The sequence below is a fragment of the Ylistrum balloti genome, unplaced genomic scaffold (genome assembly GCF_031769215.1).
Source record: "Ylistrum balloti isolate Yb309-2 unplaced genomic scaffold, AGI_CSIRO_Ybal_v1 Utg369592, whole genome shotgun sequence".
Classification (NCBI taxonomy): Eukaryota; Metazoa; Mollusca; class Bivalvia; order Pectinida; family Pectinidae; genus Ylistrum; species Ylistrum balloti.
In genome coordinates this window covers 494028-508868 of record NW_026781877.1, presented here as the reverse complement: position 1 = coordinate 508868, position 14841 = coordinate 494028, and the positions used below count along the sequence as shown (strand labels likewise).

At 35.6% G+C, this 14841-nt stretch overlaps 1 protein-coding gene across 1 annotated transcript in view; it reads right to left on the bottom strand.

Annotated features, from left to right (window-relative positions):
• The window catches only part of LOC132545016 (partitioning defective 3 homolog), a 63213-nt gene that overhangs the window by 19946 nt on the left and 28426 nt on the right, over positions 1 to 14841 (bottom strand). The window contains exons 3-13 of the mRNA XM_060208684.1: positions 14554 to 14746; positions 12335 to 12432; positions 9809 to 9994; positions 9304 to 9407; positions 9041 to 9118; positions 8559 to 8684; positions 7193 to 7671; positions 6538 to 6677; positions 5997 to 6140; positions 1556 to 1795; positions 612 to 1217 (exon numbers count right to left, since the gene is read on the bottom strand). Coding sequence (XP_060064667.1) covers positions 612 to 1217; positions 1556 to 1795; positions 5997 to 6140; positions 6538 to 6677; positions 7193 to 7671; positions 8559 to 8684; positions 9041 to 9118; positions 9304 to 9407; positions 9809 to 9994; positions 12335 to 12432; positions 14554 to 14746 — 2394 coding nt within the window. The remainder of the gene's footprint in view (positions 1 to 611; positions 1218 to 1555; positions 1796 to 5996; positions 6141 to 6537; positions 6678 to 7192; positions 7672 to 8558; positions 8685 to 9040; positions 9119 to 9303; positions 9408 to 9808; positions 9995 to 12334; positions 12433 to 14553; positions 14747 to 14841) is intronic.

Sequence of the window (14841 nt, the reverse complement as noted above, 5' to 3'; positions counted from 1 at the left end):
CTATAAAGGACCAGCTCATCTTATACCTGAATACACACAGGTGATCAATAGTACCCTCTCGGGACCACACCATTTACCGGTATGCAAGAGGTAGACATTAATCATTATCATTGAAACATGGGAACTAAAAAGACCAAAGTTTGGCAATGACAGAATCCATTATATAAAGATTTTAAAGCCATTACTGGACAGAGTAAGTGAACACTACTCCATATGCTTTGAAAATTGTAAAAAGATATGTATAATACAAGTGTCAATTTAGAAATCATGAAGCTTATTCATGACAGAAAAACTATCAGTGCAGGTTGCAGTTCAAACTCACTGGTCACAGTAACCTCCCTTAATCATCATTCACTAGCCATCATATTGCTGGGAAAACATTGGGGGAAAAATAAAAAGTTTAGTTTGATTAACTGAAGCTTTGTGAACCCACATGGCAGATGTTTTAATATCAAACCATTATAATGAAAATGTCAGCTACTACATTTTTGCACTTAACACATAACCTAATTATGATGTACATTGATTAATACCAATTACAGATATCCTACATTAATCATTACATTAACATTACCAGTAATATGTCACACTGCCAAATTTGCAAACATTACCTGCTTTTTATGGCTAGAGTCATCCTCAATCATCACTGCTTCCACCCCCCGGGGCCTGAGGGTGGGGGCACTGCGCTGATGACTAGCTGCAGGAGACATTCCTGGTAAAAACATGTTAGCACTATCATTGGTGGCTCGTGTGTAAGATTCATTACGGAGCCCTACCCCTTCTACATCTTGATCACTTGTAGCCCGTGTGTAGGAGTCATTTCGCAGGCCATTACCCCCACTCATCAGTCGCTCCAATGCAGAGTTTTGTGCTTTAGCACCATCTATATAATCTTTGATATTGTTGTTACTTTCTTTAGAGTTACCTCCCTTAGCACCTGACGTCCGTTCACTTTCTATATCAACCCTATTTTCCTGACTATCATCACCACTAGTCCGCTGTTCATCAAACAGCATGTAATCTGTACTGTACTCCTGATACGGGGATGGGGACGGTGCCCCTATTCTCCGTGCTATCACAAGGTGTATATGTCCTAATAACGGTCCATCTTTCTGCATAGAATTCCGTAGCGTTACCATGGCTTCTGTATTAGATAGCCCTTGTAACACATCACCATTTACTTCTAACAACTGGTCGTTGATAATTAATCTTCCATCCTGTAAACAAATACACAAAATCAACATTAAAATCCTCATTAGTATCTAACACAGAACTATTTTTAGTAGTTTTACATTTTGTTTCCTGTTGTATAAGGTAGACTAGAGGTCTTTAATAATATAACAAGTGATTTCTTACACAATACACCTACAGTTATATTTTACTTTGAGAAGTCAGTGAACAATATATTACTTACTACAGGTAGGCTTACTTGTGGGGAGACAAACAGAATATAAACCAAAATATTGCAATGTTTCATTCCAACTTACACTGAAACACTTATATTCAAAGCAACTTGATACAAGGAAATTACTCTTCAATCTATTTCCCTTTTTACCTTGGAAGCAGCCCCTCCATGTATCACAGCTTTGATAAAGATGCCCAGATCCCTTTGTCCGTGCTCTGTAGTTTGGGTCTTACCCTTGACACTGACCCCTAAACCTGCTGACCCTGATTCTTTCAGTGGAATATCGAGGGTAAGAATCTCCTTGTTCCTCATTCCCACAAGCGTACCATCATCACCAGACTTTTCTGAGGGCTGTAAGACATTTTGTTTTTGGTTTTCTTTCTCATTATCCTGAAAACGCACAAGAAGATGACAAGAGGAGTCCAGGAGAGTTCAAAGGTCGAGGCCACATCACAAAACTATTGATGTTACGGTGCTAGCTAGGTAAAGGGTTTGAACACTTCATTTGACATACATTGACCAGACTTTGCTAATGGTTGTTAATGATGATGAAACCCAAATTAACAATAACTTAAACATATTTGTGTATAAAAATGACATTGTGTTTGTTAGTACAAGTGATTGGTATCATTTACATACCAGCATTGTATTTATCACTGTGGAAACAATTTACCCTCCCTGTTATAGATCTATGCTCGTTCTGTTAAACATGTTGTTTTGACAAATGAAGCATTCAAAGAATCACTACAACACATACAGTCAGTACTTACCTAAGTTCTACTACAAATTAATATAGAAGTACACATAGCTAGTGCTCTGACTAGTACAGGGATTGGTCATTTTAGGTAGACGCTCTGACAATTTTACAATACAAGTTTAATAATATATCAGAAAGTATGTACAAATAAAGTGAATCTATGAAAAAAGACAATTAAAAAATAGCATTATGAAACAAGTAGATACAAATGACGAATAATACCTAGAGTAATTTCTGACAGATCAATCCCTGTACACAACCAATAACACACAATACCAATACCTTGTAGTCCAAGTTAACGCTGATTATATTATGGTATGATAAGAATTCTATTCTAGAGAAAAACGTTTACAACAACATACTAAAAAAAAACAATCTTACAAGGGGAGGTAATTGTTAAAATAAGCCACTTAGTTTGTTTCTAACCAATCACTGCATCAGCAGACTGTCTATAGGTTATATGACCTGGCATCTCCCAAACAATCAGCCCTGCTAGGTTACATTATACATCAGGTCATACACTGACCTGGCATCTCCCAAACAATCAACCCTGCTAGGTTACATTATACATCAGGTCATACACTGACCTGGCATCTCCCAAACAATCAGCCCTGCTAGGTTACATTATACATCAGGTCATACACTGACCTGGCATCTCCCTTACAATCAGCCCTGCTAGGTTACATTATACATCAGGTCATACACTGACCTGGCATCTCCCAAACAATCAGCCCTGCTAGGTTACATTATACATCAGGTCATACACTGACCTGGCATCTCCCAAACAATCAGCCCTGCTAGGTTACATTATACATCAGGTCATACACTGACCTGGCATCTCCCAAACAATCAGCCCTGCTAGGTTACATTATACATCAGGTCATACCACAATGTAAGTAAAGAGCCCTGATACACTTATATCTGAGTAATTATATCATCATTTAGGTTAACACACACAATAAAGCGATCTGCTGAATCACAAACCAAGGGCGTACATCCTCTTTTAGTTGATATAAATTGTTTCGTTTCTGCATGTTATAACTGACAGCTTTCTTTATCTTAAGTGTTGTAATAATCCAACTTGCCTAGGTGATAAGACACTGACAGTACAATAACAGTCACACTAATACCTAACCTGGCCTTACCATCCCTCTCATTCCTCACTAGGATACTACCAGTACAATAACAGTCACACTAATACCTAACCTGGCCTTACCATCCCTCTCATTCATCACTAGGATACAACCAGTACAATAACAGTCACCCCTCTCATTCCTCACTAGGATACTACCAGTACAATAACAGTCACACTAATACCTAACCTGTCCTCACCACCCCTCTTATTCCTCACTAGGATACTACCAGTACAATAACAGTCACACTAATACCTAACCTGGCCTTACCATCCCTCTCATTCATCACTAGGATACTACCAGTACAATAACAGTCACACTAATACCTAACCTGGCCTTACCATCCCTCTCATTTCACAGTTGGCATTACTATACAAACAGAGCAAAAGCCATCACACCTGCAGTTGTGGATTAATGTGTTATTACGATATTAGCCACACTGACAAACAACCAAAAAATTTCATGCAAAAGAAAGCAAGTTTTTAGACAGGACTATTAGTTTTCCTCATAAAAAAAGTGGCAACTGTGACATTCTAAATGTGGCATATATTTTACCACAACTGACAAGAAGATAAAATCATCAATATAAAATGAAGATTATAGTTGAAAAGTGAATTTAATGATGAAGCCTACTTGACATGAACACAAGTATTTCACCATAATGGTGAATATTTTGCTCGAAGAAAAATGTACTTCATACAGGACAAAAATACAAGCAGATGATATGTTACAAAGAAAGAACCTGCTATCTAACAGAATACAGAAAGAGTAAAGCATACATGTTACTGGAAAATAACTGAGGAAAAAAAGGAGAAAGCAGGAGAAAAAGTCGGGGGGAGGAGGGGGGGAACTAAAGAAAAAGTACATATTAATATGATCATTTAGATTTAAAGATTTTCTTCAACTTGAAAATAAATTCTTTAGACATTAAAGCAATGACAAGATGACACCACAATATGATGTCAATGACAGGAGAAAACAGTGGGCAACATTTTGTGTAACTGTTAAATTGTTTCTTGGTGTTCAGGAATCAAACATTGTATATTATATACAAAAATGGGTAATGGGGCTCATGAGGTAATCTTTCCTCATTAATCACATAAATCACCTTAATGAATCTATAGTATGATAAATTTGACTAGACCACAAAGTAAAATTAAAACCTATGAATTATCACATATTAAGTAACTTCAAATATGATGAACAGAATGATAAAACTTGAGGAAAAATGAAAATCCACTTGCATCCCTAATAGCAAACCTAAATATGAAACAATGGTTTCTAATCTAACCATACAACACTTTACAACTACATAGCACAGATCAAAAGGAACAAAAGGAAAGGACAGCCTTTTAAAAGAAAATGAAGCACTCAGCGTATGAATAGGAATAGAAAAGATGAAAAATGAAAAGAATATATCATATTTTAAATACTCCATAAAACTTCTTGAAGCCTGTACATTTTCAGGCAACTAGAAACTATATCTGTCCAAACTTGGCAATACTCAAAGTTACAACCACTAAAGTTAGCATGCATATTGCTACAGATAGCACAGTACACATCTACAGTGACAACAACAATCAGGCAGCAGGGTTAGTACCCAAACAAAACCGTGAAGGGGTGTGTCATTAACACAAGTGGGCGTAGCAAATAATACAGTGGGTGCCAAGGAGGCGTGGCCATCAGCTGGACTCCTCAACAGATGTGATAGGTCAGAGTCACATAAAATTTAGGGCAACTTGTCATCTTCCTGGCTTCAACAGATACTTGGTAAATGTGAGATATGTGAATGTAAACAACAGAAATAGCAAATGAAACATCAAAGTACTTTTCTAATAAGCATAGTTTGATTGTTATATGGAGGAAATATTTTACATCAGAACACTGAGAAAACTTGCGAGAAGATAATGAAAACTGTTGATAGAAATTGAATTATCTTGAAATTCATTACATTAAAGTTTAATTAGTATTTATTCTATAAAAGCAGGATAAGCAGAATAGGATGGAATATATCTTACAAAAAATTGTTCATAGATATTATAACATGTATCCATCTTGAAACTATTGTCACTGTCTCTGCATGGAATAATTCAAAAAAGGTAAATTCCAATAATTCACTTTATAACATATGCAAAGTCATATCTAGCTATTGTTTGGTATTCATTCCCGTGGTGGAAAATCAACACCAAAATACACAACTTATTTCAACCTCCTCAACAATCAACATGCTGCATCATGTTGATCTACAACAGATAATGACATTTCGTCCATGTTCCCTATAGTATCATGAGAAAACAACAGGTGGTAATCACTCACTAGGTCTTTCACACAGAATTGCATTTTTCATCTTTTTTTTAAAAAACATTTACAATGAAAAAGAAAGCAAAAATCATTTCATTTTTAAATATGAAAACTGTAAGCCTTACTCATTACCTGATAATACAAGTTCATCCCTTTCAGACAATTAGAAATTAATTAGAAATTCAACTATTAAATGTTTGTGCCCTGTAATAAATATGAACACCAATTTCTTTTGTTTGAACACTTTTAACAGCGCGTCTGTGAGTATTTCTATACCTCAGGTTTCTGTGGCAGACATTTGATAGACATAAGGATTTTGCACCACTGCTATAGCTCACAGGTGTTTATACCAGCTGAGCTAAACATGATCCCGGATAGCATTGATATACTGCATACATACCAGTTTGCGAGGAACACGAAATCTCTCCTCTTGTTCCACTTCCTGTCTGGACACAACAATTTTGACAAGACTACCCATGGCACAATTCTTAAGTCGTGCTACTGCCTCTGACTGAGTCTTACCAGTCATGTCAGCACCATTCACCTGTAGAAAATACCAAATATATTCTGTCATTAAACCACTTAAACCCAGCTTAAAAACATGCTAATTACCACATCTTTATAACTTCCAGCTTTATATATCATATCTTAAGAAGTTTTGAGGGAATGCAAATGACACCATGAGCATATTTCATTATCAGTTCATCAATGTTAAAAAGAATGAGACCAGAATACAGGCTGTGGTCTCTGATGGTCTAATGAAAATTAGACATTATTGCGCATGCAAAAGAACAGAATAAAAGTAAGCCAATTGGGAGGTATTTTAGTAGAAACAAAATTACTTTAAATTTTGTGATGTACACATAATTTATATTAAATTCTATCAGATCAGTTGATTATGTCTTTATCACTAATACATGATCCTCTGATGCTGAACATACTTCTAAAAGTCTGTCACCAGCCTTCAGTCGTCCATCTGCAATGGCAGCTCCTTTTGGGAGTATATTTTTGATGTAGATGGGTGAGTCCCCACCCGCAGGGTTGTCTCTGGTTGTAACACTGAACCCAAGTCCCTGTGGACCTACAAAATAAACACAATATTTGACATGTTAGAAACAGGTCAAGTAAGATTACAAATATAATATTTTTTTAACAGTTGTTTAGTTGCTAAATGCAGGGCACGTAGTAAACAATACAAACAAGGAAAAAACATAAAATTCTTAACTTCTAGAGGGATTATCAAAAATGCAATACACTGTTGTATATCTAATGAATTTATCCCTTTATCATTTCTTTTGATCTTAATCTGTTACCAACTTAATCTGTTAAGGAGTTCATAACATATCTATGTTGTGAACAGGCTTTCATTTTTATTTCAAAAGTGGTCAACAGTGACCTTTGACCTTGACCAATGACCACCAAAATCTATTTTGATATTGATCTTGATGAAGTGATTCTAAGGTGTGAATATGAACTAATACTGTCAAGGAGTTTATATGACACAAATCTTTTATTTCAAAAGCTGTCAAGGAGGATAAATTGTTAATTTTTTTTTTTTTTTTTTTGAGATTTGGAAATATAGATTATTACCATTACCTTTAGTGAGTTCTATGGCTATTTTCTTGCCAATTCTCTTGGTATTGGTGGGAGCCTTGATGGTTGAGATGGTTGGCTCCGGATTTGCTGAGAGAGAGGTCTTTGGATTTCTTGCTGGTGGAACAGGAGGGACCTTCTTGATTGGGGACAATGGGTTGGCATGATGGTGTCCAGATCTGATTGGCTCCCTGAAGGTACGCTGTGACAGGGGTGACTTCCCATCCTGTGTGTCTGGACTGGTGCTCTGTACAGATCCTGTCGGTGTACTGGTGATCTCTGGGCCAAGGGGAGATAACTGGTCTACCAAATCTAGCTTATTATTAATAGGGAGAGTCAGAGGAGATGGTTTAACAGGTGTGTGGCTGCGAGGTTTGGGGGCAACAGGTGGAGGAGGATTTTTTGGCAGAGATGCTTTTTTCTTTACTACAAACAGTTGTATTTCTGATGTGGTCATAGCCTTGCGAAATATGTCTTGAGCCCTGAAAACAAACAATTTTCAAAGAAATTAGGAAAGGTTGGGATCAACATTCACCAGTAAACAGTGACAGAAGAAGTTATCCCAAACTCTGGTACATGTTTAAAAGTGACTAACTTAGATAAATGAGAAAAAAAAAAAGAAAAAAACCACATGGATCTTTTGTCCTCAGTTTACTGTGATGAGTTAACATTCAAGATCCTGATATGGTGGGTTATGTAATCCCACTGTATACTCAGCAGCCTACAGTACCTTCCTCAGAAAACTGATACATTTGGCAGGGCTCTATCTCACCACTCAATTATTTATCTGATGACTTTGGTTGTTTGAAGTGCTGACACATGTTTAATTTTAGTCTGCATGTTACAAGCTTATTTATACAAAAGATTTTATTAGAAAGTCTTTGTGATTAACGCTATCTTTTGATGTTCACTAGACACTTCCATAACTTGATCAGAAGATTTAGTTTAAAATATCACTTATCTTAATGATGCTAGTTTCAATATCAAACAGTAAAGAAACTCATATCAGGTCTGGTGCATCTTTTCACCAACTCATTGAAGTTTGTAATATGAACAGTTTTCGGAATGCCACTTTTTTTTTTAAAGTTGCAATTGTATGCCAATTTCTGACAATAAAGAATTAATTATATAACAACTAACCTACATAATAAGTATTGGTAAGGATCAGTCTTCACAGGTCAAAAATCCATCAGTCACTCAGATTCCTAGCAAAGCAACATCTAAGAACACCTATCTTCCCTGTTTTGTACTCACCGGGATACCTCCAATATCAAAATTGTACAGATGATCAACCGTCAGTTGTCTTAATCCAAGAGACACGAGAAATAGGATCTACAGAGTTTGACCACATACTTACAGAAATACAAACCTGGTAAAACTGACACCATGTAAACTAGTTCCATTTATGGTAACAATTCGGTCATTGACACTAAGACGACCATCTTTAAAAATTTTGCCACCTGGTTCTATTCCTTGTACCAGTAAACCCAACTCCCTGGAAATGGAAAGGTTACATTACAAACAATGTCAACTTATAAAACATTTCTGCCATCTGCCATTAGCTTTATTTTGAAGTCTAATTGGTCTAATATGAATAGAAGAAAACATCTGTAAGGCATGAAATCCCCTACCCCCATTCACACAGAAGTATTCAAATGTGATCCATGACCCTTTAACCTTGACCAATGGCAATCTCAATATAAAACGATGAAAGACAACTTTTAAGTAATTCATTATTAAATTGTGTTTAACATCTTTCGCCTTTTCTGTCTTTGAATACTTTTCTATCTTTTCACACCTCTATGAAATAAAGGAGTCTAATTAGTCTGGATGATTAATACTGTCACTTACTTTTGAGATTCGTTGTACTCAGGAACTACATGGATACCTAGGGGACCTCCGTCATTGATGAGAATAATTTCTACAGGACTAGAAGAAATAGATAATCCTTGTGAATATTACAAGTTTTATTACATTAACATGAATTTTAACTACAACATTTATTCAAACTCTGCAGACTTAGTCAAATTAACTCACATCTTTAGGGTTAAATCTTGAAAAGGTTTATTAACTGGACAAGGAACTAGGCCATTAGTTCAGTAACAATAACTTACTCGGATATGTTTGGCGTCAGGGCTGGTTTGATTACAGGCTGGGAAACAGAGTTGTCTTCCTTGGTTTCCATACTAACACTACCAACAGGCTCTCGTCTCTCCATCTTTGAATTAGATATATGATAAAGGTATTTTGATAAAACGCCATATCCTCTCAATCTCCCTCAAGAAATGTACTATATCCTCTATAAATAGGTACAGAGTAATGCAACAAAAATAATTCAAAAGTTTTGTTTCAAGAATTATACATGTACAACATAAAATAACATTTTCTGATAACAGCTGAAAATTGAAACCTTTTCTTATATCTTTTCAGCAAAAATCTGGTTAAGATAGATTTCACCTTGGCTGCTTGCCTATTGTGTGTTTATCTTAACTTAACTCTACTACCAAAATGCAATGGAAGTTGTCAATATAGCTTATAATTGATTTCACATTACTAAAACTGCTGTAAGAAAAATCTATTTCCCTAAACTTTAGAATTTTTATTGTCTATGATACATACTGGTTGATGATACTTGTCCTGCTGTCGTTCCTGGGCCTCCAACCATTTGTACATATCTGGACGACTTCCAACAGACTGTCTCCAGGAATCCCTTGCAAACCGACTGAAAGGGTTCCTAGATTTGCCTTCGTCCAATGATGCTTGTTTGACATGCATGATTCCAGTGGGCTTCGCTTCATCATTTACCTGAAATTCCATCCAACTTGATCTGTTAACAAGTTTTCGTCTCATTTGTGACACCTGTTTTGTGTACATTGGTATATGTTCCTGTATACAGTATTACTGCCTATGGTCCTTTTCACAAAACATCACTACACTGTAATGCTGAAGAGGTTTGTGTTTTGAAAATAAACACATCTTACAGCCTAAAGTATCTGATAACCTTGAGCTGGTCCATAGGCTGAGTGGAGTCCAGTAGAGAGGATGAGTACTATCATAACACATGGTACAGAATCAAATTACTGGATCAGTCATAAAATCAACAAGACCAGGCGTGTTCTGTTTATTATGTGTTTTGTGTGTAACAAATAATATCCACCTTACACATATATAAGATCTTGAGTAGACACAGAAAGTGAAACACACTGTAGTCTGTCCCTCTGCCAAGGTCAAAGGTCATGTGATGGAATCTGGTTACTCAAGTGAATGAGTAAGGTGATAAAGTACCTGACCAGAAAATGACTTTAGCATAGTTAGCTTAATTTAATTCCTACAACAAATTGAAATTAATGAATGTTTTGAACCTATTTCCTTAAAATGTGTTATCAATAACAGAAAATTAAGAATTTTTTTTTAAGGATTTTAAAATTTATTTATGGCCAAATCGGAGTAGGGAATCAATTAGTATTGTGGAACAAAAATTTTTTTTTCAAAATTAAAATTATCTTTTAGATACCCACCAAACTAACAAGACATTGACAAAAAGTAAAGCTGTTCTGGGTTCTACATATACATAACACCTATGTCACGAGACCTGTATCAACAGCAGAGGTAATGAAGCGTGTCCTTCAGAAAGAGTTAGGCTACTTACTGGTATACAATTTCTAGATAATTATCTACGTTTTTCTTCAGTGCTTTCTTCACCCAAAATACAAAGTAACACACACATATATATATATCACGTCAATGGATATAAATGTTCTGAATTGTGAAACAAGCATAACAAAAAGTAACCATGGATGTATTGGAACAATTCTTCATTAATCTGAAAGTATGTTACGATACACGTATATATTCAAAGGCAAAAATATCACATCTACATTAATCATTGTTAATATTATTCTGTTTTGGACTCTCATCATTACCAGGCCAGGACTTGAGCTCATATTTGATCTCTACGTTTACGGAATATTAAATAACTGAAGAATGACTGGTGGAGAAAGAGAAATTGTCAATTAATTGTTGCCAATTAATTGTTTTAATTATCAGTCCTTTATCCCTTACAAAACCTCGCTAATTTAGTCCTTTTATTATATTATTAGTCACTCTATAACCTTGATATATACCTCTTCACTATGTGCATTTATCATTACATTTGTTTTATTGATGTACATCTTAGTCCTTCATGATTATGCTAGTTTGCTGTGATATTTGTGATTTTTATATCATATGTGATGCTGTAATCTTAATGTTGTATATATTGTACATTTTACTGTCGACCACTTGTTAGAAGAGTCTTGTACTCAAAGTGTTATCGACTCTTAAATAAAGTCATTTATTATTATTATAGTCATGTCTTAATATACATTTATGTGGAAATAATGATGGAAAATTTAAGTTCAAAGTTTTGAAGAAACAAAATTCACCTATATACATATTGCTGACTTAACTTTTGCCAACTTAAATTTTTTTTTAAAACATGAAAAATTCTTTAACAAAATTCAAAACTCCACCTGAATTACTAAACAGAATTAGCAAAACTCTTGTTGTTATTGGGAAAGTGCATTAAGTTCTCAAGAGAGATGTGTACAAAATTTCATGTCAACTTGAGATATTTTTGATACTTTATGCTTTTTCAAAACTAACAAAACTTGCTTTTCATTAATTTTCTACATTGGATCAAAATATTTGCATCTGTAATTCTGACCTTTCCAGATTTATAGTTCAAAATATGTCAGAAGACCATAGTGAATTTATAAACGCTTTAGAAGGTGAGTATTTTAACTTGAGCTAACAAATCTGTGCCTATTTATAGGTACATACATAGTATGTGTGCAAGTGCTTGGTCTTGCTCCAATTATCTCACACACCAAAGTGATGGAGCAGAACCTATTACACCTAAATACCTTTTCCTTCTGACCATCATGTAACTATATACGTAACCAATATCTATAATATTGTTATTATCTTCATATTAAGGTTCATAAATTCCGATGATTATCATACACTGAGAGGGTGTATCAGAATACCATGATTTCTATTGAAGTCTTCATTTATGTGATCTCGAACCTTTTTTTATTTACCAACTCTCTAATTTTCTTCATTAACACTCAAATATTTTCCATCTTGTTTATGTAAAACATTTACCTTAATTGGCTTGACCATTAACTGTGGTTCTGTTGACCGGTCCTCATCTGTCACATTCAACATGGGTTCACTGCCATGTCTGACCGTCAGTCCTGACCCTGTAAGACAGTCATATCACATTATTAACTTATTTCAATTCAAATTAACATTTAAATCATCAAACAGATCTTTTGGTTTTCAGTAAGAAAAGGCCATTCAGTACCAGCCTGATGAACATGTTACTGGTTTCCAAAGAACACATATTTTGGGAAGTAAGAAGATTCAGTATACAAGATTCCTGAAGCTCAGAACTCTACAAACATGTATCTGTTATTTATTCAAAGTATCTGCCAGCATTTTTTGAAGCATTCTAATAATACATAATTACACTGATGACATTGCCTGATTTCTTACAACCTGTACTAGATATTTAGATCATCACTTTTACCCAGTAGTACTAATGAAAACTAATATAAGTAAGATAATATTTGTTCCATTATCAGTTACTGTTAGATATTTCTCGGGATAAGAAACAACAATTAAGTATATGTAGTTCACCCTGAAAAATGATCAGATGACAATAGTAACCATCACATTCTTCACCAACAGCAAATGATAGCTTTACAACTAGCTTGCTCTGTAACTAGACAACAAGAACAACTTTCAGATAGCCTGCACTGTAACTAGACAACAAGAACCTTCAGATAACCTGCACTGTAACTAGACAACAAGAACAACCTTCAGATAGCCTGCACTGTAACTAGACAACAAGAACCTTCAGATAACCTGCACTGTAACTAGACAACAAGAACAACCTTTAGATAGCCTGCACTGTAACTAGACAACAAGAACATCCTTTAGATAACCTGCACTGTAACTAGACAACAAGAACAACCTTCAGATAGCCTGCACTGTAACTAGACAACAAGAACAACCTTCAGATAGCCTGCACTGTAACTAGACAACAAGAACATCCTTTAGATAACCTGCTCTGTAACTAGACAACAAGAACATCCTTTAGATAGCCTGCTCTGTAACTAGACAACAAGAACAACCTTCAGATAGCCTGCACTGTAACTAGACAACAAGAACATCCTTTAGATAACCTGCTCTGTAACTAGACAACAAGAACAACCTTCAGATAGCCTGCACTGTAACTAGACAACAAGAACATCCTTTAGATAACCTGCTCTGTAACTAGACAACAAGAACATCCTTTAGATAGCCTGCTCTGTAACTAGACAACAAGAACAACCTTTAGATAGCCTGCACTGTAACTAGACAACAAGAACCTTCAGATAACCTGCACTGTAACTAGACAACAAGAACAACCTTCAGATAGCCTGCACTGTAACTAGACAACAAGAACAACCTTCAGAGAGCCTGCACTGTAACTAGACAACAAGAACAACCTTTAGATAGCCTGCACTGTAACTAGACAACAAGAACAACCTTTAGATAGCCTGCACTGTAACTAGACAACAAGAACAACCTTCAGATAGCCTGCACTGTAACTAGACAACAAGAACAACCTTCAGATAACCTGCACTGTAACTAGACAACAAGAACAACCTTCAGATAGCCTGCACTGTAACTAGACAACAAGAACAACCTTTAGATAGCCTGCACTGTAACTAGACAACATTAATAAATTTCAAATAACCTGCCCTGTAACTAAACAAGAACAACCTTCAGATAGCCTGATCTGTAATTAGACAACATTAATAAATTTCAGATAACCTATTTTATATCTAGTCAACATGGATGACCTTCAGATCCCCTGCACTGTAACTAGACATCATGAACAACATTTAGAAAGCCTGCGCTGTATCTAGACAACAAAAGTATGATCTTTAAGTAGCCTGCTCTGTATCAAGACAACAAATGGACGACCTTCAAACAGTCTGCCCTGTATCTAGACAACAAATGGATGACCTTCAGATAGCCTGCTCTGTATCTAGGCAACAAATGGACATCCTTTGCCTGCTTTGTATATCTAGACAACAAATGGATGACCTTCAGATAGCCTGCTTTGTATATCTAGACAACAAAAGGACAACCTTTGCCTGCTTTGTATATCTAGACAACAAATGGATGACCTTCAGATAGCCTGCTTTGTACATCTAGACAACAAAAGGACAACCTTTGCCTGCTTTGTATATCTAGACAACAAAAGGACAACCTTTGCCTGCTTTGTATATCTAGACAACAAATGGATGACCTTCAGTTTGTAGATGTACCTGTTGTTAAATCCTTTGGAGTGACCACAATGTCATGCTGATCTTCCTGCAGCTCCTTTCGGGAGAAGGATGGACTTTGGGCTGGAGGATGAAATATGTCTGGACTAGCAGTTCCTGCTGAACTGGCACTTGCTCCATCTCCATTATGAGGCTGGTAACCACTTCCTCCCTGCTCCTCATAATCAGCTATCAGCTGGAGAGATAAAGACAAACACTGAACATACATATACTATAGAGTACATTTTTCATCTGATACATTAAATTAAACTCCTAATAATCTGAAACTAT